The sequence below is a fragment of the Sturnus vulgaris genome, chromosome 2 (assembly GCF_052056855.1).
Source record: "Sturnus vulgaris isolate bStuVul1 chromosome 2, bStuVul1.hap1, whole genome shotgun sequence".
NCBI lineage: Eukaryota > Metazoa > Chordata > Aves > Passeriformes > Sturnidae > Sturnus > Sturnus vulgaris.
This window is the reverse complement of record NC_142244.1, coordinates 21,121,571-21,147,527: the sequence shown is the minus strand read 5'-3', so window position 1 is coordinate 21,147,527 and position 25,957 is coordinate 21,121,571. Positions and strand designations below refer to the sequence as shown.

General features: G+C 47.7%; 1 protein-coding gene across 2 annotated transcripts; it reads right to left on the bottom strand.

Moving 5' to 3' along the window:
- Positions 1–319: 319 nt before the first annotated feature.
- On the bottom strand, positions 320–25,204 carry PGM2L1 (phosphoglucomutase 2 like 1). Of its 2 annotated transcripts, none has more exons than XM_014888704.2 (14): positions 24,986–25,204; positions 18,103–18,270; positions 14,138–14,244; positions 12,400–12,484; positions 11,678–11,761; positions 9,882–10,075; positions 9,458–9,647; positions 9,152–9,249; positions 7,999–8,179; positions 6,413–6,506; positions 5,897–6,026; positions 5,291–5,480; positions 4,863–4,996; positions 320–4,068 (listed from the first exon to the last, which is right to left on the bottom strand). In XM_014888704.2, the coding sequence occupies exons 1-14, from the start codon at positions 25,094–25,096 to the stop codon at positions 3,966–3,968; spliced, it is 1,869 nt and encodes a 622-aa protein (XP_014744190.1). In that variant the 5' UTR covers positions 25,097–25,204; the 3' UTR covers positions 320–3,965. The 2 variants fall into 2 exon arrangements, with proteins under 2 accessions (XP_014744190.1, XP_088014936.1); XM_088158810.1 differs by lacking the exon at positions 24,986–25,204 and adding an exon at positions 23,334–23,363.
- Positions 25,205–25,957: the final 753 nt, after the last annotated feature.

Below are 25,957 nucleotides of genomic sequence, written 5' to 3'. Positions count from 1 at the left end.
TAATTTGGTTACTGAATTAACATTTTAATTGACAAGACCTGAATGTGAAGCCAGGCACTGCTGCCTGCCAGGACTCATCAGCTCCCAGCGCCCCTGGCTGCTCCCAGCTCGATGTCCCCAGGTCCTGGAGCTCACTGAAGGGACACTCCAGGTCCCAGCTCCCCAACAGCCCCAGGGGAGAGCTCAGTGCCAGCCAAAGGAGGAGGCTCTGAACAGTCCCTTGTGCCCAGGCCTTATCCAAGTGGCACGTGGATATTCCTCCAAGCTCAGCTCAGCTTGTGGGGCAGAAGTGTTTGGCTAAAGAAGACAAAAACTTGGATTGAGACTACGAAGGGAATATTTTATTACTTATAACACTTCATTCAGCTAAATCCACATAGCATTACACAGAAACTCTCCAGAAAAGTGCAAATTCTCACTCTGTATTTGTAATACACCCTAGTTTTACAGAACAGACATCAGGTAAACAGGAGTACAGATCCAGAACTCCCCAAGGTTCCAGGCAAGGAGAACGATGCAACTCGAGGTACTTCAATCACCTTGTACAAAGCCATTCTTGAGCAGAGGGAATCAAGCTGGACTGTAACCACCCAGGTGTCACCATGCAAGGAGCCCCCTCTTCGTTGGGGAGAGGACAAAAAGGGGGAGGGAAGACAAAACAAAGTGATACCAGTATCAGGTTTAAAATTAGAGCCCATCCAGATGCTTCCTAAAGCAGCACACACACCCCAGGCTGCCCAAGGGACAGAACCCATCGTTCCTCTGCTGGCTTCCACCAGAAGGTCCCAAAACACATCTCCTGTAAGGAAAGGGGAGCTGGAACCCCCAGTAACCTCAGGAGCCCGGCAGGGAGGGCACACAGTGCTACCTGACAGCACAAGGGTGCGTTTCTGCTCCTCAGAAGGAAGGGCTGGGTATTGAAAATGAGGGAAATGAGCAGAGCTCCTGCAGCCCAGGGCAAGCCCAGCTCCTTGGAGCCACATCCTGCTGGGGACACAAGGGAAGCAGCACTGCCCGAGACAAACTGCAGCCCAGCTCTCCCTGTTACACACCTTCCCTCCTTCCCTGCCTCACCGGAGTTGGCAGTTCCCTCGCACACCCTCAGAGGGGCAGCAGGAGACGTGGACTGCACTGGCAAGTATTTAATCCACACCCTGGAGGCTCTATGACCATCTCACTAAGAAATGCAGCTACAAGCTCAGCCTTGCCTGGCAAAGCCCTGAACTAGGAAAGCTCCTGTCCCAGGCCCACAGAAACCTGACTTCAGCACAGACATTAAACCTGTCACAGCCAAGGGACAAACCCAAGCCCTCCAGATTTCATCCACCACTAAACCCCACACGCTGGCTGCACGAGCACAGCTTTAGCCACTGCCCAACCTTGGAAAGGTGTTTTACCTGGAAGCACCTGGGAAACAACATCCACAGCATCCTTTGATCTGTGATCTGCTTTCTACTCAAGTTAGAAAAGCCTTTGTTCTTATCTGAGAAGTGGGAAAGAACAGCTGACAACTCCAGGAAGGTTGTGCACAAACCAAGTAAACTCTAACACGATGCATAACAAAGTTACAGGGCAAGGAAACGAGAATTCCAGTCCTTCACAGTAACAGAAGTAAGGGATGTGAGATCAGAGGGAGGAGATAAAGGAGTTCCACAAATGGAACAGTATAAATATATCAAACAGTTCCAATACAGTAGGAAAACAACAGTAGCAGCAGTTTCAAAACAGCAAATAATTATTCTACCCTGAAAGTACATTCAACACGTTGTTCCTGCTGCTGTCCTCCCAAAAGCATCACTGCAGCTACAGCTCACTGTCAAACCTGCCCATGGGGAAAATCCCAGACACAGAACACCCCACAGCTGGCTCTTCTTCTTTAATTAAAGATAGATAGACTATCAACAGTTACCAGCTCCCAACAATGCTCATTTGAAAACATTTTCTCCATTTCTAGCACTTGCCTACTGACACAAAGCAGATCTCTGGGGAGCTGCAGATTCCTGCTCTTTGCAGGAGCACAACCATCACTCACAGATGGGACTGCTACAACAGCACACAGCCGGGCTCATCACACACACACACTCTGCTTTTTACAGTGTTTGTTCAAAAATTACATCCCAAGTCACTTGTTTTCTTCACTGCTTGGAGAACAAAATCCTCAACGCCTCAGGGTTTCATCTGCTGCCAGTGGAAGGAATGGCAAGAGCTCCTTCAGCTTCAGTGCAGTGGTGATGCAGATCTGCACCCTTGTTGCAGAGCTGAAGGCAAAGCAGCAGTCAGCAATGCCAGCCCTACCCAGCACAGACAACAACAAAAGCATCCTCTGAGTCTAACTGGGTTTACCTGTTTTCCCCACCACTTCAGTCAAATGTACAATCAAGGTAAAAAAACCCGAGCTTTTGGCATTAGGTACATTTCACTCAATGGCAGAACAATTCAGAGATACTCTCTTAAAATAAAAAAAAATAAATAAATAGCAGTGACAGGTCAGAATTTGTGCAACACAGACCTTCTCTAGTACACGTACATTCATAGACACTGAAATACTTCTCCATGGATATAGTGCAAAGCTGCTGGCAGCAGGAAACCCCCAAACCTCAGGGCTCTCTGAAGCCATGGAGAGGCAACACACAAACCTACCCTGTGCCATCCTATGGCATCCAGCTGCAGGGGCATCATCAGAGGAAGGATCAATTTGGAGAGGCAACAATAGTGGCAAAACAACAGCTTGAACTCCAGAGCACCTTGGGGTCTTCTCCCATCATCTCCAAACACAGACCAAACCCAGCAATTGCTGCTGCTGCTTCTCTTTACTTGCTGTCAGTGACAGCAGGGAGCTGTCCAGAGCCAGCTCTCCTGTGCCACAACAGTGCCTTGACTGCCCAAAACACAACAAAACCACAAGGAGAGCCTGAGCATTGGTTTGGGTGGGGTTGTTTTGGAAAAATGTCATTAGCAGTCTCATTTGCTACTTGAGCAAAGGGAGAAAACAAATGAGAGAAGCTGGTACCAATTCACCCTTAAAGAATAATATTTGCAAAGTGCTATTTTAACAAATTACCTGACAGGACATGACCAACAAGAATTTTAAAAGTCACAATGTAGCAACTGTGCCAGTCTCTCATCTCCACCTGCTTCCTTGGTGGTTTTTTTTCTTTAATACACAGACAATACAAATTCAGGCCAGCAAAAACTAAGAAGTCACTGACCGGCATTTTCATTCAAAGTAATGAATGCAGAAAACCAAGAAAGCTTAAAACCCTTCAGAGATGTGGGACAAAAAGTAACTACAGAGGCTATGGTAGTCAGAAGGGGCAAATTTACCAAGTTCCTGCTCCTTTGGAAGCCTTGGAAAGGCACCAGGCAACTCCAACCCCAAGCTGCAGCTGTTGCCACTATTGTATCACTGCCAATTATTTTAAGACACACAGAGGAAAGCTACAAAGTCCAAGAACACCTTTACCAACAGAGTAATTGTTAAGTAGCTGAAAAACGTCAACAATTTGCTAAACAAGAAATGCTGAGCTCTGCTTTGATGCTTTTGGAAATGCAGACCTGTAGGGAAGGTCTCTGAGAGCTGCAGGGAAGAAGCAGCCTTGGTTGTCAGTTTGGAGTGATCACTCCTTTAAAACTGGATTTTCACACACCAAAACGAGGTGTTTTAGGTACCTGAACTGAGCTTAAGACAATACTGGCAGCTAAGCTCAGCTGCCTCAAAGGTACTAGGGCAGTTCATTTGCATTGGTGTGGGTTAATTCAACTTTTGGTCAAAAGGACTGAAAACTGCAACAATAAACTCTACCCTTTCCTCTGACCTCCTCTCCTCATCCCAATTTGGTGAAAAGCCTGACAAAAGAATGCTTCTTCTTACAGAAAAAGAATGCAGCTGTTTAAAACACACACACACGAGGATGAGACTGGTTCTGCTCCTGGGTCCTTTGTTCCACTCGGTGCCCCCCGGGGCTCTAGGCAGAGCGCCAGGTCAGCCCGTTCTTGGCAGGCTCCAGGAAATTCTCAATCAAAGCCTCAATCAGCTTCTGGAGCTCTTCTTCCAGCACACCTCTGTCACTGCAGGAGAGAACAGGGCACCGTCAGAGGGTTGGGAAACACACCGACATAAATCAACAGCACGACCTGGAGGGGAGGGACTTGCTCGGTTGCGTTTCGTACTCCTGCAGGTGTAGGGACTCCAAACTGCCCGGTTCATCAGGCTCCTTTTCGGCATGCAATCACACAGTGGCTTGGGTCGGGAGGGACTGCTAAAGATGGTGCCCAGAGCCCTCTAGCGGCCTCTTTCTTCAATTAAATTATTTTCAATTAACACTGCAATAGCCAGCTGGGGAGGCCCTGGCACAGGCTGCCCAGAGCAAATGTGGCTGCCCCACCCCTGGAGTGTCCAAGGCCAGGTTGGAGCAACCTGGGATAGTGGAAGGTGTCCCTGCCCATGGCAGAGGGGTGGAATTAGATGGTCTTGAAACAAAAACCACTCCATGATGCCATAATAGAAGAGGTTTCTGGGGTGTAAGCATACCCTGGATATCTCCCCCCACCCTTTTAAAACTGGAAGAAGCTCAACCCAGAGTTCCTCTCTGGCAGCTCAGAGTAACACAGCAGATTCCCAGAGAGGGGGAACCCACCTGGCTGCAAACACACTCAGCAGCACAAGCTCAGAAGAGGAAAGCCTGGACATGACACTCAGGGCTGGTTGGGCACAGGTTGGACTCTGCCATCTGAGAGCTCTCCTAGCCTGAACAAGTCTGTGACTTTGTCACCTGGTGACATTTAACTCCAAGGAGAAGGGTTTGCTAAGGAAGGCCGGTGCAGGAGGTGCTGACAGCCCCCCGTGAGTGAGAGCCCCTGACCTGTGCCCGGGCAGTGCACACATCTCAGCGTAGTATTTGATCTTGGGCTCGGTGCCGCTGGTGCGCAGCGTGGCCACGCAGCCGTTCTGGAAGGTGAACGTGATCATCTGGCTGCTCCTGCTCACGGGCAGCACCTGCAAAACAGCAGCAGCCCCTTGGCCCACTGGGACAGCACCTGCAAGCTCAGGAGCTGCAGGCTGGGTGAGTCCAAGGTCATTAATCATTGGATCAGACTAACACCACATTGCACACCCACCTCTGCATTTCCCTTGGCATTGCTGCAGGAACCCTCTGTAACTCACTGCCCTGTGGTTCATTCAGCTGGCTGCTGTCACAGCCAGTGGTGATGCCTCCCATTGCACACCCACCTCTGCATTTCCCTCTCAGCCCCTGCAGGCTGTCCCCTGCGGGAACCCTCTGTAACTCACTGCCTTGTGGTTCAGCTGGCTGCTGTCATAGCCAGTGGTGATGTCTCTGACGTGTAAGATGTTGTAAACCCCACAGCATTTGGGGTAACACTGAGGGCCATCCAAGTTCCGCAGTCTCTCAAATATCCTTTTGATAGTGGCAGGATCATAGCACAGGAAATAGGAAGTCTTGGATATGTGATAGCCATACCTACAAGCAGATGAATGTTTGCAGTTGGAAGATTTTGGCACATTGGGTACCCAAGAGATCTCAGGACAAGGCTTACTTGTGACAAACACAATCCTTGTTTTATGGCTGGGCTTGTGTTCACAGCCATTCCTTCCACCTCTGCTCTCTTACAGATCCCTTCTGGCAGTGGGAAGCCATTCCCTGAGTCCTGTCCCAACTCCCTCTCCAGCCCTCCTGGAGCCCCCTTGGGATATCTGCACTAGGGATGGGCTGTACTCCATCCTACATCACAAAACCCCTCAATGACTTACAGTGAGAAAACACGTGAGGGACACAAACACTCATATATGATCATTTCTATTTAAATACATATTCCTTAGATTATTCCCAGCTCTCAAGCAGTGCAGTAGAATACTCCAACAAAAACCACCACTCACGTTTCATAAATGTCAACAAGTTTCTGTGCCAAGGTCAGGTTCTGGCCCTGCAGGTAAGTTGCCATTTCAGCAATGACCACAGCTGCACTCACTCCATCCTTATCCAGCACTGATGTGCCACACATGAAGCCTGGGAAGAAAAAAGGGATTGTGGAAAAATAACCTGGCAGATTATTACACTGATTTACTTGACTGAAGATTTAACCTTTGATCCTGTAAAGGAAGACTGGCCTGCACGTGGAAGCTGCTTTATTGCTGCATATGCAGGAGAAATCTCATTACCTTGGGGGTTAGAGGGCTGGAAAGATAAGCACAGCACCAGAATCAGCAAGTCAGATACAATTTATTAGGGGAGTTGGCAAGTCAATTTGATGAGAGCAAAATATCAATGCTATTAACTACTAGGATAAAAATAAAGTACTCTGTGTGTGTTTTATTTCATAACTAAAATCAGTCCATCCTATTCACATTCCCCCCTCGGGTCTCAAGAGTTTAAATGGTTACCAGCACTCATACCAATAGACTCCTCAAATGCAAAGAGAACTTCTTTTCCATTATCTAGGAGATTTTTTACTCTGCTTCCAATCCATTTAAAACCAGGGAGTGTTTCCTAAAACAGGAAGGGAAAAGAGTAATTAAAATCCACAATTTCAATTTAGTTTCAATCCAAAGGAAACAAAGTATAGCCACTGTTGCTTTCACTTCAGACTAAAAAATAAAACCCAACCAAAGAGAAAAATCTAACAATGTATTTTGACTTTTAAGGCCAACAGGAAAACTGCCGCAGAGTCAAAACACTAAAGCTTAAGGATGCTTTTCTGATTTTTTTGAAATTATTTCCTTAAATTTAAATCTAATGAACTGACAAGCAGAAGAGGGACAGCACAGAAGCATCAGACAAGTCCTGTGTTCAGTTAGGATGACGAGTCCAAGGCAAAGAGCCACTGGATAGCATTTTCCTAGTGGATACTCAACTAGGACATGAGTAGCACACCAAGGAAAAAGCGTGTCAGGGATGTGGTGCTCTGAGATCACATCAGATCATCTGTGCTGCTCATCAGATGAGACACAGTTACTGAGGAGGAAGAGCTACAGAAATATCAAAGCAACACTTTTGGGTGCTGGGAGGGGAGAGCACTGTGCTGGGCTTTTCTACATAAATCATGCAAAACCAATCAAAAGCTTCAAAACAGTGTTTTTTGGAGAGGAGGAAGTTACAAATAAAAATGAGGGGGAGCTTTTAGAGAAGGCCAAGAGGTGCTGTAAATTCCTAGCTTCTCTTTTTCTTTCAGTCAAATATGTCCTTGTCCAATTTAAAAAAAAAACCCAGTATTTAGAGAGACCCAAATCCACCACAAGGAACTGATGGTTACCTCGATTAGGCTTATCTGGCCAGTCACCCAAAATGGTTTTCACAGTTGCTTTCAGTTTGAAATTCCTCATTCTTTGGAAAAATATTTATTCCTATTGCACACGGATTTAATTAATATGTGGATAAATGAGGCCTGGCCTTTTATGTTTGTGCTATGATTTTGGGCAGTTACTTCTCTTCTGGCTAGCATCCAACAGAAATCAGATTTAATTTGGATGTAGGAACTAAACTGTTAGTCTGGAGGGAGCACCCCAGTTGGTTTTCCAGCAAGTTCTTAAAGCTGCATTAAAGATCTGGACACAAGAGTTCCTCTGCCTTTCCCCTACCTGAAATAAATCCAAATTCACCTGAAGGGCAATTGTGTAACCTCCAAGTGCTCATTACAAACCCATCAACATTGAGAGTGAAGAGGCAGGCTGCCCCAACCTCCCTCCTCTCACACAGCACAGCTTCTCTCTGGGGAGATAACAGGAATACCTTAGCCCTGGTTATCGGGAATTCAGGTGCTCATTCATGTCCCTGTTACTGAGCTTTGCCCAGCTTTCTCCCAGCCTGAGAACACTGAGGAGATAGAAATCAGGCTTGTGTGGGTGAAAGAACATTCTCTGCCACTGGGAATCCCTCAAAACTCCCAGCCAGGAGCCTGGAGCTCAGTCCCTGCCTCTTTCTGCTTCCCCAAGATCACCAGCGAGGCTTCAGATGGAGAAAACAACACAAAACCCACACTCACCTCGAAGTGAAATCCCTCTTTGAGTGCAATTGCCCTCAAAATCTTGGAGGAGACCGTGGTTGCCAGCATGTAAACGTTCTTCACATCAGCATCTGGAGAGCACTTCTCCTTCCAGCAGGAAAACATCCACCAGCCAAACAAGGCAGCCAGCTCATTGCCCGTGAACACCTTCCAGCAGCCACTGTGGGGAGAACAGCCCTCACTCCCTGAGCACCCAAGGGGAGCAGTCCTGCACTCCCTGAGCACCCAAGGGGAGCAGTCCTGCACTCCCTGAGCACCCAAGGGGAGCAGTCCTGCACTCCCCGAGCACCCAAGGGGAGCAGCCCTGCACTCCCCGAGCACCCAAGGGGAGCAGCCCTGCACTCCCTGAGCACCCAAGGGGAGCAGCCCTGCACTCCCTGAGCACCCAAGGGGAGCAGCCCTGCACTCCCCGAGCACCCAAGGGGAGCAGCCCTGCACTCCCTGAGCACCCAAGGGGAGCAGTCCTGCACTCCCTGAGCACCAGGATATGAGCACAGCACTGAGAAGCTGCTCTAGGCAAAGCCACCATACTGACAGGACTGCACACTCACCACACCTCAAGGAGCATTCTGCCAGCAAGGAAAGACACCCCTCGGGTGTCCTGGCTGGCAGCTCTAGCACAGCTCAGGCCTTTGATGGCCCAGCAGCAGGACAGCAGCCCAGAACTGATCCCTACAGAGCACTCTGTGCAGCTTGGATATTGCAGTCAGGCAGGGCCTGCACAGCTTTTACTTACACAACCATCAGAACTGAGGCCTGTTAGTGGGAGAAAAATAATTTCTATTCAATGTGAACAAGCAGGGGAAAACAAAGGATTAAAATTAAAAATATTTTAAAAATTCACTCCACCCAAAAAGCCCATAGCAACTGCCAAGGAAGGTTTGCCTGATACAAATGAAGACACAGTAAACAAGATTTTACTGTCTTTAGTAACCACTCAGTTTACAGCTGAGCTTTATTTGGCCATTTACTATCACACCAGTAAGTACTTAATCTACTCTTTGCTGAGTGAACTGATTGAAAATGCATTTGGAGCTGTACCAAAGGATAAAGCAAGAAGGAAAAAGATCCATATACCTAAGGGAAAGAGTGGATTGAAAGCCTGTGCCACAAAAAGGATCCCATCACTTACCTTTCCTGCTGCTCTGCCACTGCCAATCGATCTGCATCTGGATCAGTGGCCACTACTACTCTTGCCTCTTCTTTCTCTGCAAGCCTCAGTGACAACTCCTGGTGGGAGAAGGAGGAGAGGGCAGAAAACCCCAAAATGTAAAAGCAAATAAACCCACAGCCTTCCTACTTACATCTAACACCCAGTGAAAGACAAATCCCCCATGGATTGCCCACTGTATGAATCCAGCTGAGAGCAGCTTCTCCCTGTTCTCCTCCTCACTTTGTGTTTCCCCACAGAAACCTGATGAAGTAGAAAGCAAAATACCAGCACAGATTCTCCTTCTTCAGGATTTGGGCATTTGACAGTAGAGAAGTCTGGATCTGGATCTTTTTGCTCAGGTACTGGGATGGGGGGCTGGAATCCAAAGGCTTTGAAAGCCAACTGCACGTAGTCATGTCCCACTCCATGGAAAGAGGTGTGGACAAACTTCAGACTGGTCTGCACATTCAGCTCCCTGAGGGGGAAACAGAACTGCAGTGAGATGCCAGCTATTTAACAAGGCTATTTGCACGAGGGAAAGCAAAAACTGCAATTGCCCTGTGCACTCTTCTGTTGTTTTCTGCATCAATTTCAAAGGAAGGAGTGAAACTGCTTATTTTGCACTAGAAATTGCTGGCTTAAAGCTTCTTCAGCTGACACACAGCTGACTTAGAAGCATAACTTGGGTACCTTTTGCTTTATGCAATACCTGTGATAGCAGATCTTTGTCAGATCCTGCATGTAGCTGTCACAAATTTTCTTCAGAGGATCCTGTCTGAGGGGACTGGTGTCTACCAGATTTTCATTCCAGGAGCCATTCCATGGTTCAACACACTCTTCTATACATTTTATAATTTCCTTATCATGAGGAGAGGTGATCTGTGCTCCATTTTCCCAATAAACCTGGGGTAGGTTGAAGGAAACAAGACAGTTTATTTATCAACATTATTAACCTGATAAATTCTTTTAGCTATAGGGTTTTACCAACTGTCTCCCTAAGTCAGAGAGAGAAGTCAGCATCTGACTGGCTCAGGACATATGCAATCATTCAACATGAACCCAAGTTCACAACAGTTGTGATAAATGGAGCTTACACAGCAACACAACCTGTTTTCACAAAAGCTGGTATTTACCAATTACAGCTGAAATATCAGAATGTGAGAAACCAAAACTGGGCACTTCTATCTGGGAGTGCTGTGCAAACTGCAACAACAGAAAAGTATCACCTTCTTCAAGGCTGGCATTCCTTCTGAAAATGAAGCAGAACTTGTTTTTGAACCCAAAGCAAAACAGATAAGCAGTGTGCCAAGGTCCGTGTTTTTCCACAGCTGAACAACTGTAATCTCTCAGCTGGAAACACTCTCTGGAGTGGAAACACCATATCTAACCCTCAACTATAAAAAAAGTCTTTGTTGAAGATTTAGAGGCCAGTTTTCCCACAGTCTGTTGCCAATAGCACAGACTCTGCCTCTGTTTTCTCCTCAGTGTCCTCTGGGTTTGTCACCTTTGGTTAAAATTGTCCAAAACCTTCAGAAGCTGCTGAAATTCACACAGGAAATTGTGAAAGATGAAACAGCTCTTGGGAAACACTAGGAAACACATCAGTATCCTGACAAAAGTAAACTGCTGTGTATCACAAAAGATGAAATTGCTTCTTGACAAATGAAGCACCTGGGAAATTGATGTGGCTTTTTCCTTACTCATTGCTCCTGCTAAGCAGGAACAAAGGCTGGGGGAGAACTTTACAACTTGTTCCAGGGAACACAAGATGAGCTCAATCACCCCCAAAAGAGTTGTCTCTGGGCATGGCAGGACTGCCTCTCCTCACATGGCCATCACTCACTGACCTGCCACAGGGCTTCTAGAATGCTCAGCTAAAGTTGAGAGTTTAGTTCAGCTGAGGAAGGAAATACTCAGTTAAAACATTGCACTTGCTGTTCTGGGTGGTTTTATTGTCCCAAGCTTTCAAAGTGAAGCCACCCACCCCTCTTCAAAGCCCAGAAAAACCAGGGAACAACATAAGGATACTGTGGTTTATTAATCCACTCTTAAATCATTGCCATCTTCAGCACAGTCCCCTACTGTGTGCATGAATTCACCTCAGTTCTGGCTTAGTTTTAAACTGAGCTTTAAGCCTCAGAAGTGAATTGCTGGAGCATTTCTTCAGCTGCTGATCAGACTCTAAGGAATGTCATTACAGGCTGATGCTCAAGACACACCAATGGCCTGGCCTTATGTCCTCATCACAGACCAGTGTGGCAGGTTATGGAAGCATGAACAACTTGACATAACTTCTCCTGCTAAAGCACACACACAAAAAAAGTTTTTCCACCCTGAGATTGGGGAGGGAGGCCCTGGCATTGGCTGCCCCATCCCAGAGGGCTCCAAGGCCACGCTGGCCAGGGCTTGGAGTGACCTGGGACAGTGGAAGGCGTCCCTGCCATGGCAGAGGTGGCACTGGGTGCTGAGTTTAAAGCCTTTTCCAGCCCCAATTCCCAGGCTCACCTTGTAGCCATTGTCCTCCTTGCGGTTGTGGGAGGCTGTGATCATGACCCCAGCCACAGCCCCCAGCTGCTGCACGGCATAGGGCTGCAAAGGAAGCAGACACAGTCACCCACGGCTCCTGACACCGACCCTGCAGCACAGCACAGCCCTGCACCACGATCACACAAAGAGGTGCCTTGAACCCTGCACCAGCTCATCTGAAAGCTGCACACAGGAACACCCGCACTGCCTCCTGCAGTACAAAGTTGGTTCTAATTCTTCTCCACAAAAACATTCTTTATCTATTACAAAAATGCAGACATAAAAAAAGTCTACACTTAGATTACAGGAGCACTTGGAGAACAGGCTGAAACAGAACAAAGGAACTCACAAAAAGGCTCACTGAAAAACAAATTATAGGTACTCCAGGCATTCCAATCCTCCCCTCAAAGAAAGATCCACAGCATGCTAGAAAGGCTTATGGAATACAAACATGGATTTAAAACCACGCAAGGAAAAGATGCTGTGACTAAAAAAGTCTATTTCTGAGATGTTAAAAGCAGAGGCACTGTGAAATTCAGCAACATCCTTGTTCCAGCCTCCTTTAAGAGCCAAGTGTACCAAGCAGCCTCTATTTTTCTGTTAAATAACAGAATTTAAGAAAATTGCTGTTTCTCTTTTTCAGTGAATTCAAATATCCCTTAACTGTGTGGTGCAACCACGTGGAGGAGAAGGTGACTTACCACGAAGGGAGTAGGGACATAGGTGGAGAAGAAGTACACAAGTACATCTTTTGCCAGCAGGACTGCTGCAGTGAGCTTTGCAAGCCTACCGAGAGGAAAAAGAAAATATTCAGTCACTGCAATTCCCCAGGGCAGCCCAACAGCCAGATGGAATCCCTGCCACCCCCAGGCATTTGTTTCTTCAAGTACTCTAGTGCTTTTTGACTTGTGCTTAGAGTGGTGTCCTACAAATGGCACAGTCAGGGTAAGAGTTCTCAGGCTGCAGAATCTGAGCCAGCACTTCCAGCTGCTGCCTGGACAGTGCAGGGCACTCCAGTCCCTCACCCAAACCAAGCAGATATCCCACACAAAGACACAGAACCCGCTGGCAGAACACTCATCCTTTGCTCAAGGACAGAACCAACTCCCCAGAGAGTCTCAAGTCCCAGATGTCTGCAAGCAGCAGGTCTGCAAAAGGATTTGGTATCCCACACAAAGCTCCTTTGCCAGCCCTGCTCAGCAGCTTCAGGCAATGCCCAGGAAGCAGATCTGTTGCTAAAATATAATTCTGCAAAGCAGCACCCCTTATCCCAGAACGTTTACAAACAGGAACAGTGCCCATAGTTCTAAGCCCCACTTGATTACAAACTTGCCCTTTCAAGCACCAGGGAAACTCATTCTCTTCCAGGCAGCTAAATAGAAGTTTGATATCATACTTCTTTAGCACTCAGCAGATAAAGGCAAGTCTCAGAGTCCAAACAGATGAGATATTAAATGGTATAAGCAGGAGCTGAGGTGCAGCTTGGACATGTGAAACAACTGTGTTAGCACCAAGCCTGAATTCCAGCCTTTGTGTGGTTAAAGAGGACCATCACTCCCACACCTCCCCATTTTTAGACTGGGCCTATCCCACACAGTCTGGGCTTGCAAACACTGTCACAGGTGAGTTTAAACCCCTGGTGCCAAAGCCTGGGGGATAATGGGCCACACATATGCTGAGGCCCAGGGGAGAGGTGAGAGTCACTGGATTCTGTGCTCTATTTTACCAAGGACTTCTTCATCCCTAAAACATTCAATACTACAAAATATAAAAAAAACCAGAACTGTTAGTTACAGCAATAGCTACAACAATTAACTTCTCTTTACCTCATTAGCTAGTGGATTGGCTTTTTTGCACAGCATGCCATTACCACATGAGTTTCAGTCCCAATGACAAGGGATTAAGATTCCTTAGAGAACCGAGTAAGCATTTTTCTCCCCTACCCTTGCAAAGAGCACAATTTGCCATTGCTGGAAGTCTACATTTTAAACATTGCAGGTAAAAACCTCTCAAAGTGAAAATACACTGGGTTACAGCAGGCTGCAGGTGGAATTGTTCTCCCCCAAGCAAGCTTAAATCAGGTGAGAACAACAGTGTTCAAAGTACATTAATATTTAAGGGTTTCCAGCTGGATGTTAATACTCTGAATTTACCTTCATATGCAAATTTGTCTCCAGGCATAGTAAGCCTAATGTTCTTGTGCATTTAATCTGTGAATTCTCTGGTGGAACAAGCAGCCTTACACTCCTCCTTTGCTGGCAAACTGGTACCACAAAGGATTTATTCCCAGCCTCTCCTCATTACTATTTCAACAGACTAAGGGACAGGAGAGACCGTGCCCAGTTCATCACAAACAAAAAGAAAAAGAGCTGATAGGACAGAACACATTTAAAGCCACAATTTCATTTCTAGTCTTGCAAATGTAATCAATACTCATACTTCTTACTGCTGCAGTTGCTGGTGACCTGACCTCGTGTGTCATATCCAACAACAAAGCCTCTCTGCTTAAAGTCTGAAAAGTTCCTCTCAAGATACTTGTAGATCCCCTGGAGGGAAAAAAATAAAAAAAAGAGAAAAGAAGCATTAGCTGGACTGCAGCACACACAAACATTAAAGGCTCTTTCACAAAGGATGGATAATGTCAGTAAGCAAAATACAGCTCAGATACATCAATAACAATATTCACAAAAGCAGCAGTTTTCCCCCAGTGATCACTGAAAGAAAGCAAGTAACCATAATAACTGTTGTGGGAAATAAAAGTGAGTAGGACAACAACAAACCCTCAAGAAGCAAACACTCATTTTCAATCCATACTGTGTTTCACTTATTCAAATCCATCTTCTCAAGACTGAATTGAGAAAAATCCATATTTTGGAGGTCCATGCCCTCAGGCAATGTAAGATGTGTCAGTCTAGTCTTTATCTCTCTGCCCACAGTACAAGTCAGACATTTTCAACATCGTGTCCAAAGTGTTAGTCCTACATTAAAACCAGGGAATGCTTTGGGTGGAAGATCAGCTTCTACTCCAGTTTCACCTTCCCTGCAGCCTTCACATCCATCCACTCCCAGCAGAAGCTCTCTGAAGATCCAGCAGGGAAGCAGCCCAGCCTGGATCAGCAGTTTCAGATCAAAAGATGGAAGCACTGTTGTTAATGGAAGTTTCCAGAGGCTGCAGCTGCCCACCACCCAACAACAGAGCACAGAGAACTTCACAGAGCCACGCTGGTCCTACCAGTGCTGCCTCTTGTGGCAGTGGGGCTGCTCTGTACCAGAATTACACAGATTTTCCCCCCAACCAGTACCTACTGCAACCCTTCAGGACAGATTTTTTTTCTGTCTGGATATCTGAAATGCCAAGCTGACTCCTACCCTGGAATAGAGCCGAGATCCATTTCCTTCCATGGCTTTGGCCCTTTAGGATCACAGAGGGTAAAGGCTGGCAAAGGATGTGCTCCAAAGCATGACCTGCTGGATACTGGCACCTCTTTGGAGAGCCCTCTCAGCTGCAGACTTGGAGGGCTTTACACAGAAAGAGGGACTTATTTATTCTTAAAATAAATCTCTTAGAGCAGTGGCAGGTCTGGAGGCTGTGGCATGGCAGGATCACCTGCTGCAGACACCCTCACACTGAAGCTAAAACACACTGAATGTTCACCTTGCCAAGAGCTACATTCACAGCTGCAACGAGGGGAGAGAGAAGAGGAAAAACTCCTCAAATTGACTTGAACAACCTGAATAACATCTAAGGACATGATTTCTAATAACAGATCCCTGATTTAGGCTAAGGTTTTGTATGAAGAACAAACAGCAATGTCTTGACTTTCTGCTGTGGAGCAGTTTGTTTAAAATTAGTCCCTTAAGCTCAGCCACACACTCCACAGATGAAGTTCACTCAGTCTTAGGGGACTTGCTTGCTATCCAAACATCTTTATGAAAGCTGCAGGAAATAAAAGTAAATCAATGAATGTCAGTGAGGAGACGAATGCAGAGCCTCTCCACTGCTTAAACTCTCTACCTGAGCTGCCACCAGTTAGGAATTCTGGGGTTAAATTCTCTCTTGGAAAAGTTCCTCAATTTGAAGAATTTCTATTTCCCTTGAACAAGACTCGGGGTTTGATAGTGTCCGTAATTGCTACTGCTATTAAATTTCTACCACTTCTAAACAAGGCCCAGGTACATCTCGTGGTGATAATTAATGGCTGATGAGCAGGTGTCAGCACACAGCTGCATAAACCCCTCAGATCTAAGCCAAAATTCTCTTCAGGTGACTGCAGTATCACAATTACCTCTCCCACAGCCAGTTCAGGTGATTTCCCGATGCAAAACCCACGGAACAGAACAAGCCTCCATCAACACCATGTCCAGTCCCTCATGCTAAAGCTCAAAGGAGAAGTGAGGGAACAGTGATAGTATCAAGAAAAAGAGGCAAAGATTTTTGGTTGATGAAATCCAGAGAGATAAGAACAGCTTTATCAAGTCCAGCATTCAAATTTTTCACCTTTTACCTTTAGCTTGGCTTTGTAATCAGCAGTAAACTCCTTGATGTAAACGTGTCTGGTTTTGTCACTGTGGAGGTGGGTGACAGGGTTTTCCCCCACTAATAAAAGCACCTGGACATGCATCAAAGTAGGACAAAAGCCAGGGAATCAAGGCTTTACATGGAGTTTACACACTGGCAATTCTCAGCAGAGCCCACAGCAACTGCTGAATATCCTGGATCTTCCTGGATCCGACTTTTCATAATATCAATATAATCAAATGACAAAAAACCAAAAAAAAACCAGATCAAATGAAGGACACAGAACACACATTCAACTTACTTTAACTGAAGGAAGTGTTAATTTACACTCAAGTCTATTTGATTGGCCATTTATTCCTGACCCAGGCTAAGGACAAATCCAGAGAGCCAGGGCTGCCCATCTCAGCAGAACCATTCCTGCCCTCAGCTTTGAAACAAGAGTGCCCAAACAAAGATGCAATCTGCTGCAGTTTACTTCAGAAACAAGTTCCAACCCACTCCCCAGAGCCTGCTTTTCCCAGCTCCATACACAGCTTTAATAAACAACTAAAAATAGCAGCTGTGCACAGGGAGCAGATGCACACACCCCCGGTCTGTAACTCCCAAAAACCAGCAATGCCCATGAAACCGAGCTTGCCAACACATGGCCTGTTCTCCCTTTGTGCCAGGAATGTGGCTGAGCCAGCAGAGCAGACCCACGCTGCCTCACACTCTGCCAGCCTGAGCCACAGAGGGAGCAGCAAGGGCAGCACCTCTAAACCCAGCAGCAGGGAAATGGCCTCCTCTGCTTCCAGGAAAAGAGGGCTTGTTCACAGCAATCCCAGCATGGCAACAGGACACTGACTTCTCCACCCCTTCTTCCCCATCTCCTCAGCCTGCTCCCACTGCATCCACCTGGAGCTGTTCATGCCACTGCAGCATTCCTGGCAGAGGAGGCTGGCACACCTGGGTCAGCAAGGGCACAAGTGAAGGAAGCAGCATTCCAGCATGTGTCCAGTTTACAGGTCAGACACCTAAAGGAAGCTTTTTGTTACACCTGAGGAGATACTGCAGAGCCAAACACTCAGAGAGGAGGCTGGGTTTCAAACCAACACTTCAACACAAAACCTCTATAAACAGCACTGGAATTTGGCCTCTCCACAACAGTGTGGGCTCCAGTTGTACAACTCAGACATCAGAATGTCAACAGCTTAGGAGAGTCCCAGCTATTCCAAGTTCTAAGCACAGCCCTCCATCCTAGGCCAACAGAAAGCATTATTTCAGGCACATGTGCTGAGGGAGGTTAGAGCATCAGCCTGCAAAGAGAAACTAAAAAGTTGAAGTGCACAGCATTAAATGAGGGGTTTTAGCAACCCTTGCTAAACCATGTGACAAAACACCTTTGCTCATATGGCTGAAGCTCCATTTCTACAAAGACTATCCGTCAAGGTAGGTAAGATTCAGTAGTTTTGTCACAGCAAACATTCCATTGATTTTCCAAGTGCAAGAATTCCAAATATATCAGCTCATTCTATTTTCAACAGCCACGGCTCGAGCTGGGCACAAATCAACTTCTAAGTATATGTAATATAGTCAGTCCATATATGTTCACAGCTCGTGCTAAAAACAAAAGAAAAGGCTTGTTTGGCTGGGGCTTGGCTTTCTGGGTTTGGGTTATTTTTGCTGTTTCATTTTTGACAAATACTACAAGTTCTCATGGCAGCTCATAAGATTTCCAGCTCCAGGACTGGGTGACAGATCACCCACTGGCCAAATTCCAGCCCAGCCCAAGCCACTCCATTTCCTCCGAGCACGGAGCCTTGCACGCAGCTGGGCTTTGGGGATTGCAGCAGGACCGGAGCTGATGGCAGGGGGGCAGAGCCGTGGCAGGCCGTGCCCAGCTCACCTGGGTGGACTGGATGACAGTGAGGTCGTTGATGTAGCAGAAGCCCGCGCCCATGGCCGAGCGCAGCCCGGCCGTGCCGAAGGAGAGCCGGCAGCACAGGCGCTCCCGCAGCTCCTGGTGCTTCCCGTCCTGCAGCAGCCTCTCGATCTGCTCCTTCGTCTTCTGGTTCTGGAAAACAGCACCGAGGTCTTGGTTTAGTGCTTGAAATCGGGGGCTGAACTGCACACCCTCACCACTTCTAAGTAATCCCTACAGCCAATTCCTCCTATCCCATAAAATGTGCGTGCGCCAGCCTCCACTGTCATTTCTCTCACATCCTTCCCACATTATCCTGATTAACTCAAGATTCAAGAGCTCTTGCTGCCACTGATATGGCAATGTGATTGCCTGGTCATTAAGACACCCTCCAGCTCCTCTGCATGAGAGCACAGACTTTGGAACAGGATTTTCCAAAGCAGATTAAGAATACAATTCAATAATAACACAATTCAATTCCTCATCTCTGCCGCTGGAGGATGGACAAAAATCCCAACTTCAAAGCAGCATTTCCTTCCTCCCCACCCACAGGAAACAGGCACAGTAAAATTGTGGAGATCACAGGGTGGTTTGGACTGGAGGGGACTTTGGAGATGCCCCCATGCCAGCCCCTTGCACTGGACCAGGCTGCTGAGCCCCCTCCAGGGTGTTCTGCAGCAGGCCGGGTTCTTATCCAGACTGATCCCCCTGCTCAGCCAGGCTTTTCCTAAATCTGCACCACCGTCACAGCTGGGAACCTGCAAGTGCACAAAGCAGACATTTCACACCTCTACAATCTGTTCCTCATAGTCATCCAGCTAATACCGAATTAACTGGGCCACCGGGACACTCGGGCTGTGTGCTGACACCCAAGGCACTGCCCAGACCCCACAGGCAGCAGAGCAGGGGCGAGAGGCACTGGGGACACAGCTGGAAGAAACAAGGACTGCCGAGGTGTAAAACACGGCTCTGGTGGCACAGGAGCTTCTCTAGAGTGGTGCTGCTTCGAGCAGCGTGGCAAGCAAAGGTCAAACAAGGCAGATGGAATCTGCAGGGAAGGGGTGAAGCACCCCTGACATTTAAAATAGAGGTCAGCCAGCTCCAGCAGCACTGGGAAACACGTTCCATACACAGGGGGAGGTTCTTCAGGACGGGCAAAATGCTGGGAAAGCACAAAGACACGAGCTGTGCACATTCACTGGGACAAAACACAATCAGGAAAACGCATTGAAAAATCTGAAACCATTTCTGCAGACTGATAACAGACCCTGAACGCCAGACATGTGAATTTCAAATAACTTTGTATTCCTGTGTGCTCTAAAAGAGAAGAGGCAAGCCATTATTGTCCTGGATGGGCTGGCAAGCAAAGCAAGACATGGCTCACCAGACAGCTAAACACAGGCCTAAAGAGAAACCAAAACAATGGGGCACAATAGATATTAAATTGCAAAAGTGGAAGTTTCTCTTTCAGCTGTTTGTAGGCAGCCAACCAGAAAACAAATGACTGATGTGAAAAGAATTTAAGGCAAGAGCATTGAAAACCTCATTTCACACTATCATAGTGCATGGCTTTGCTTTAAAATACAGTTATTAAATTACACAGCATCCTCTACAGCTTTTTAGGATACACTGCATTGCTTCCCTGCAAAACCAGAACAGAAATCACACATTCCATAGCTCGTGGAGCTTTGCAAAACCGAAGCAATACTCAAGCAATAGCACAAACAAACATTCATTTGAAAATTAGATCAACAAGCATTTTTGACTGAAGCTACTTAACTATTTTCCTAAGAAATAAAAATGAGTTGGCCAAAACAGCACACAAATAACATTTTAATTTGCTCAGGTCACGCTCAGTTAAGCTGAAGCTGCAGAAAATGAAGGAGGAGAAAAAAGTTACAAGTGAAAGTCTCCAAGCTTTCTACAGATGACCTGAAACCCCTGGGCCAGCAGAAAGAGGGAAATCTACAGGAGTGGGTAAATCCTGAAAAAAACCCAAACAAACAAAGGGTTTTGCTGGTTTGCTTGGCAGTTATGAAATCAAGTCATACATCTGAAGGGTTTTGTGATGGTTCATCTTCCCAAGTGCAAAAAAGAAAAGTTCCTTAGAGATTTTAAACTACAGTGTTTGAATGATTAATATCCTTAAAAAAAAAAACCCCAACCCTGATACAAAACTGCCTAAAGCTTCCTGTCTTCAGCAGAAATAAACGAGGCTGTTGGACACAAAAATAGTCATTCCTTAAAAAAAAGCAGTGCTTTAAGACATGCCTGCATGGCAATGGCTCGAACAAAGCAATTCCAACTCCCAGGAGTGAAGGGCTCAGAGACTGCAGGTTTTCACCTCAAGGCAAGCAGTGTGTGGATGCTGATGATGTGAAAACTGCATTTATTTCAATACCCAAACGGGCCCAATCTCTGCACTGCTGGCCAGCCAGCCTTCCCGGGATGGCAGGGAACATCCCAGCCCTGGCGTGGCATCCAGCAGGAGCAGCACCAACTCCTCCTGAGCAGGAAACCTTCAGAGCCCCTCACTGCTGCTGCTTTCAAAGGGTTATTCACTGATGGACAAGGCCCCACATTTGGCTAGGCTGACTACAAACTCTATTGCTACTTGGGAACTTGCAATTAAAACATTATGTCACTTGATTATATTTCTGTTTTGCAAAAAAACCCCACCAACAACAAAACAAATTGACACTTTCAAACCATACCATCAGCACCAAAATTTCTATAGAAAACTCCAGAACATTTATTTCATCACCCTCCTAAAACACTAGGAATATTTCAAATTCATAATATATGCATAAATATAAACCTCTCTAACAGACATAATACACATATATAAATAATATCCACAATAAATCTGCTATAATAGATTCATAATATTAATGTATAATAGAGCATAACGGATTCATATTATAATTCTATATTTAACAGATAAATTATATCAAAGTGTATATAATAAATAAATTATTCTGACCCAATATATAAAACGGCAATATTTAAAATGATATATAATACACCTCCATGTTCTGTCTGGTGTCTGTACAGCACACATCTGGCAATGTTTAGCACACACAGCACAGCCCATAAAGGGCAGGCCAAGGCCACAATCAGCAGCCACCAGCTCCTGCTGGAAAAGGCTCCTGCCCAGGGCCAGCTGCACCAGGAGGTGGCAGATAAGGTGACAGTGGCCCTGGGAGAGGCTGGTGCCACCTGAACACACCCTGCTGGGGCAGAAAAGGGACAGCAGGACATGCTGGCTGCTGTTTGGGCTAGGGATGGGTGAGCTGGCAGTGCCACAGGGAATCCCTGCAGGTCCCTGGCTGGAATTGTCCCCGAGTGTCCCTCACCCAATTCCCAGTCCTGCAGCACCCACCAGCACACTGGGAGTGCCCTCAGGCACCTCACCCTGCCATTCCCAGATGTCATTTTGGGTGCCATCCCTAACTTGCCAGTGCCTTTGAGGTTTGCCATGGATAGCTGGGAAGGGGAGAAGGAGCAGAGGCCAGGCAATGCCTTGATCCCATCCCCAGTGCATCCTCCCAGGAGCAGGGCTGGGCAGGAGAGCCAAGGAGACTGGCACACAGAAATGGAGATCAAACACTGGGGGCAGAGACAGACACCATGCTGCAGGGGTGCCACACTGAGTGCTGTTCTTCCCTCACATAAACACAGAAAAAACACCAGTTCTGTAATTATTTCTTCTCTAACATTATTACACTAATATATATATATAAAACAACTACTTATATCAAGTCACTGCCAGAATCAAAACTCTGGGGTCACAACCTGCAGGAGACTCTGCAACACATTTCAGAAACGTTTATTAAAGAATTATTAAACCAAAAAAAATATATAACTATTCTCTGCCAAATTTTCAGCTTTCCATGTACTGCACAGGTGCCTGCTGAGGCAGAACCACACTTCATTGTGGATCAGGGTTCAACATTTGGAACAAGTGGAGAATTAAAGACAAGGGCATTAAGTGAGTATTTCTAACAGATCTTTCACACCCAATCACGTTAATCACGTGTACTTACCACCAGAGTTAGGTTTCAAAGCTAATACCCTGTCAAAATAACTGGCAATTTACTACTCACAGCAATTTTTTTTTTTTGTTTTGCACGCTCTGTGCATGTGTAGCTGAAAGACGGTGGAAAGCCTCAGGTTAGTTTGAGTTTGAAAGGATTTTCCTGTGGCCTCCATGTTCCCAACATCATACTTTAAAATTCACTTTGAAGTCTTAATAAGCAAAGGCATAGCAGTAAAATGACTGGAGCAGGTTACTGGTCTCAAACTATCAAGTCCATTTCCTCTTGGAAAGCATCTCAAAAGCCATAAAAATTAGAAGAACACCAAGAAACACCCCAAAAGCACCCAAGCAGCAAGGAAGAACCGTCCACACTCTAGCTGAGACAATGATACTGAGTCCATGAATTAGTAAAATCAAGGGAGAATGCATGAATGGGGCCTGCACAAACAGCTCTTGCATAATTAATTCCAGCTTTTCCCTCCCTCATGTGAAGTTCCAGCAGTGCCTTTACGAGCCAAAGCTCCTCCCAGGTAGCCCAGCCAGGAGCAGTGTGTGTACAGTGAGCAGCTGGCCACACAAGCCAGACTCGTGCAGGAGACCCAGGCACATGTGGAAGTACAACAGGAAAATGAGGAAGTGCATGGAAGGGAATTAAAGGGAGAAAGTGGAGAACAATGACTAAATTGTTCACATACTTGACCAAGGAGGATTGAACAGAAGGCACTGCCTGGCTCAGAGACCAAAGCAGCAACTGAGGAGAGAGGAGGGAAGGGGGGAATGCCAGGAGCAGGAATGAGGATGCAGGATGCTGCTGAGGAGGAGAGGAAAGCAGGACACTCAGCCCACATCCACCCACCCAGGCCTTCAGGCGAGGTGAGCACCAACACCCAAACCACAAAGGACAGAGAGCACAGCTCTGCTAATTAATTACAGCAAACCATTTCCAATTAAGTTGGAGGACAAAAGCCTCCCGTAGCTGGGAGCAGAGTGCATAGATTTTTCCTTGATCAGAGGCAACAAAAATCCCTGGGGTGGGATCGAGAGGGACAAGTCTGATAAGCAGCAAAGCCCCCACTTGCTTGGCTTGTGGAGAAATACGAGGGCATTGGACCAACAATTCCTGCTCATGCCATATTTCCTGGTTTCTCCATGCCTGCCCCTCCCACAACACCTTCACCTGGTTTGTTAACATCTCTCCTGAACGACCCCTGGCCCCAGCAAGCAGCCCTCAGTCCTCTTCCAGGTGATTTTTGGGTTGCCAAATTCCCCAGGAGCTCTCTTGGATAGCAGTGAATTCTCCAAGTTCGAGCAGGTTTATAGGAAAGGTCATGTTTGTCACCTAGGGAAGCAAGGGCAAACAGGTACACTCACACTGACCCTGCAGTTTGTATTTTACTTGTTCATTACAGCCCCAGAAGGAGCCCTAGAACTGGGGGCGTTTATTTCACTGTTGACAGTTTTAACCTGAGTATTTTTTCCCCCGGTGGAAACTTACACAATTTTTAGGAAAGACAAAACAAAAGCCTTCCAATACACAAACAATCCATTACTAAAAAAAAAAAAAAAATTAAAACTGTGGGAGTTCAGTCTGCATTATGAGATGTGATATCAGGAATGCTGTTTCCTTTCTCCACTCCTTCCCTCCCCCGTGCCACTATTCCCAGCTATTTTCACAGCAGCAGCTCCGAGTGCAGAAGGTGCAGATGGCACCTGTTCATTTCTGCAAAGCTGCAAGGAGAGACCGTATTTCCAAGCAGGAGAAAGCTCATCTCAGAGCCATCAGGTGGCATTTGCTGCAGCTCTCCTGCTTTGAACCTGGCAGGAAAAAATTAAAGACGAAACAGCATCAACGTACTGGTGGTCCTAGTTAATAAAAATAAAGGCAAAAGAAGTTCAGGAGAGAGAAACCTAAAAAATACAGGAAAAAGCAGTCAGAAGTCTAAGCTACTGGTGTGCTGGTAGCTACCCTCCCCCATCATCAAGGTATTTTTTTAAAGCACAGGCCATGATGGCTGGACAAACCAGCTGCAAAAAAACATTCAAAAAACCCGAAGTAACCCTTTCAACCACAGGACAAGCAAAATACCCTCCAATACCACACTGTTAGTAGGAGTTTGGGTGGCTCAATCTGAACTAACCACGCCTGCAGTGCTCTTGACAACGTGTTGGCACTGAAAAGAATAGGGGAATGCTGGAACCTGGCTGTTTCTTTCCTGGGGAGGGCTTAAATTCAGGCAGCAGAGGAAAACAGACTCATCCTGCATTTTAATGAGCTACTCATCCATCCATCCATCCACCCATCCCTCTCTCCTGCCAGCTGGCCACTAACGAGGGAGCAGGTGGGGCAGGTGCCAGGATGGCTCCATCCATCCATCCATCCATCCATCCATCCATCCATCCATCCATCCATCCATCCCTGCACAGGTGAGCACGGTGCTCCAGGGACCAGGATGGCTCCATCCATCCATCCATCCCCTATCCCTGCACAGGTGAGCACGGTGCTCCAGGTGTCAGGATAGCTCCATCCATCCATCCATCCATCCATCCATCCATCCATCCATCCATCCATCCATCCATCCATCCCCGCTCAGGTGAGTGCCGGGCGGGCACAGCCGCACCTTCCCTGCGCGGCTGAGGGATTGCTCGGGAGCACCTGGCGCACCTGCCGGACCCAGGGCTGCGTTCCAAGGGCAGCGAGGGAGGGAAGGGAAGGAAGGAAGGAAGGAAGGAAGGAAGGAAGGAAGGAAGGAAGGGAGGGAGGAGCGGGCCGGGGGTGCCGCAGCCGGGAGGGGCACGGGGGGCTCCGGGGAATCGCCGCTGCTCGCCCACCTTGTCCCAGCTCAGCCACTGCCAGACCGCCTTGTCCAGCTGCGCGTCCCCGGTGCTGCGGGCCACCAGCATGTTGGAGTTCACGTCCCCGGGGGCTTCGCAGTCGCCCATGGCCGCGGGAAGGAGGAGGAGGGAGGAAGAAGAGGATGAAGACGGAGAAGGCGCCGCTTCTTCACTTCGCCACGCCCGCCGCCGCACCGCGCATCGCCCGCGAGGGAAGAAAAGGCGGAGGAGGGCGAGGGGCGCTGGGCGGTCCCGCGGGGCCGGTTCTTCTCCAGCGGCGATTAACGGGGAGCAGCCTCCCCCGCCGCCGCCACCGCCTCCTCCTCCTCCTCCTCCTCCCCCAGCGGGCCCGCCCCGAGCCCCCGCCCCGCCACGGCCCTCCGCGGGGCATGACGGGAAATGTAGTCCCTGAGGCGCGGCAGGGAGGCACGGCAGGCGGGAGAAACTACAACTCCCAGCAGCCTTCGCGGCGCCCGGCCGCCTCAGGGAGCGGGCGGGGGCTGAGGGGCTGAGGCTTCGCGTCCCGCCGTGTGAAAAACAATGTCCCGTGTGTCCCCTACACCTCACGAACGGGCACCGTCCTCGTCCTGTGTGCTGGATCCCACGGAAAGCTACAACCCTCCGCGGCAGTGCTGCTTGGGCTGCCCACAGCAGCATGTGTTCCGTCCGAGAAGGTCATGGGTGAGGCGCTGCCCTGGGGGGTGAGCCGCTTGCTCAGAAGCGTTTCCAGATGGCAATTCCAAAGCCATTAGGAGGAGAAGCATAGCCCTCCCCTGGCTGCAGCAGCTCTAATTGGGTTGTTTGTCCCTGAACAGCAGGCTCGGAGTGACCACATCCTGCTGAGCATCCTCATCCTGCTGTGCATCCTCACCCCACACAGCCTCCTCACCCCACAGAGCATCCCAATCCCCTACAGCATCCCAGTCCCACAGAGCATCTCAATCCCACAGAGCATCCCCACCCCACAGC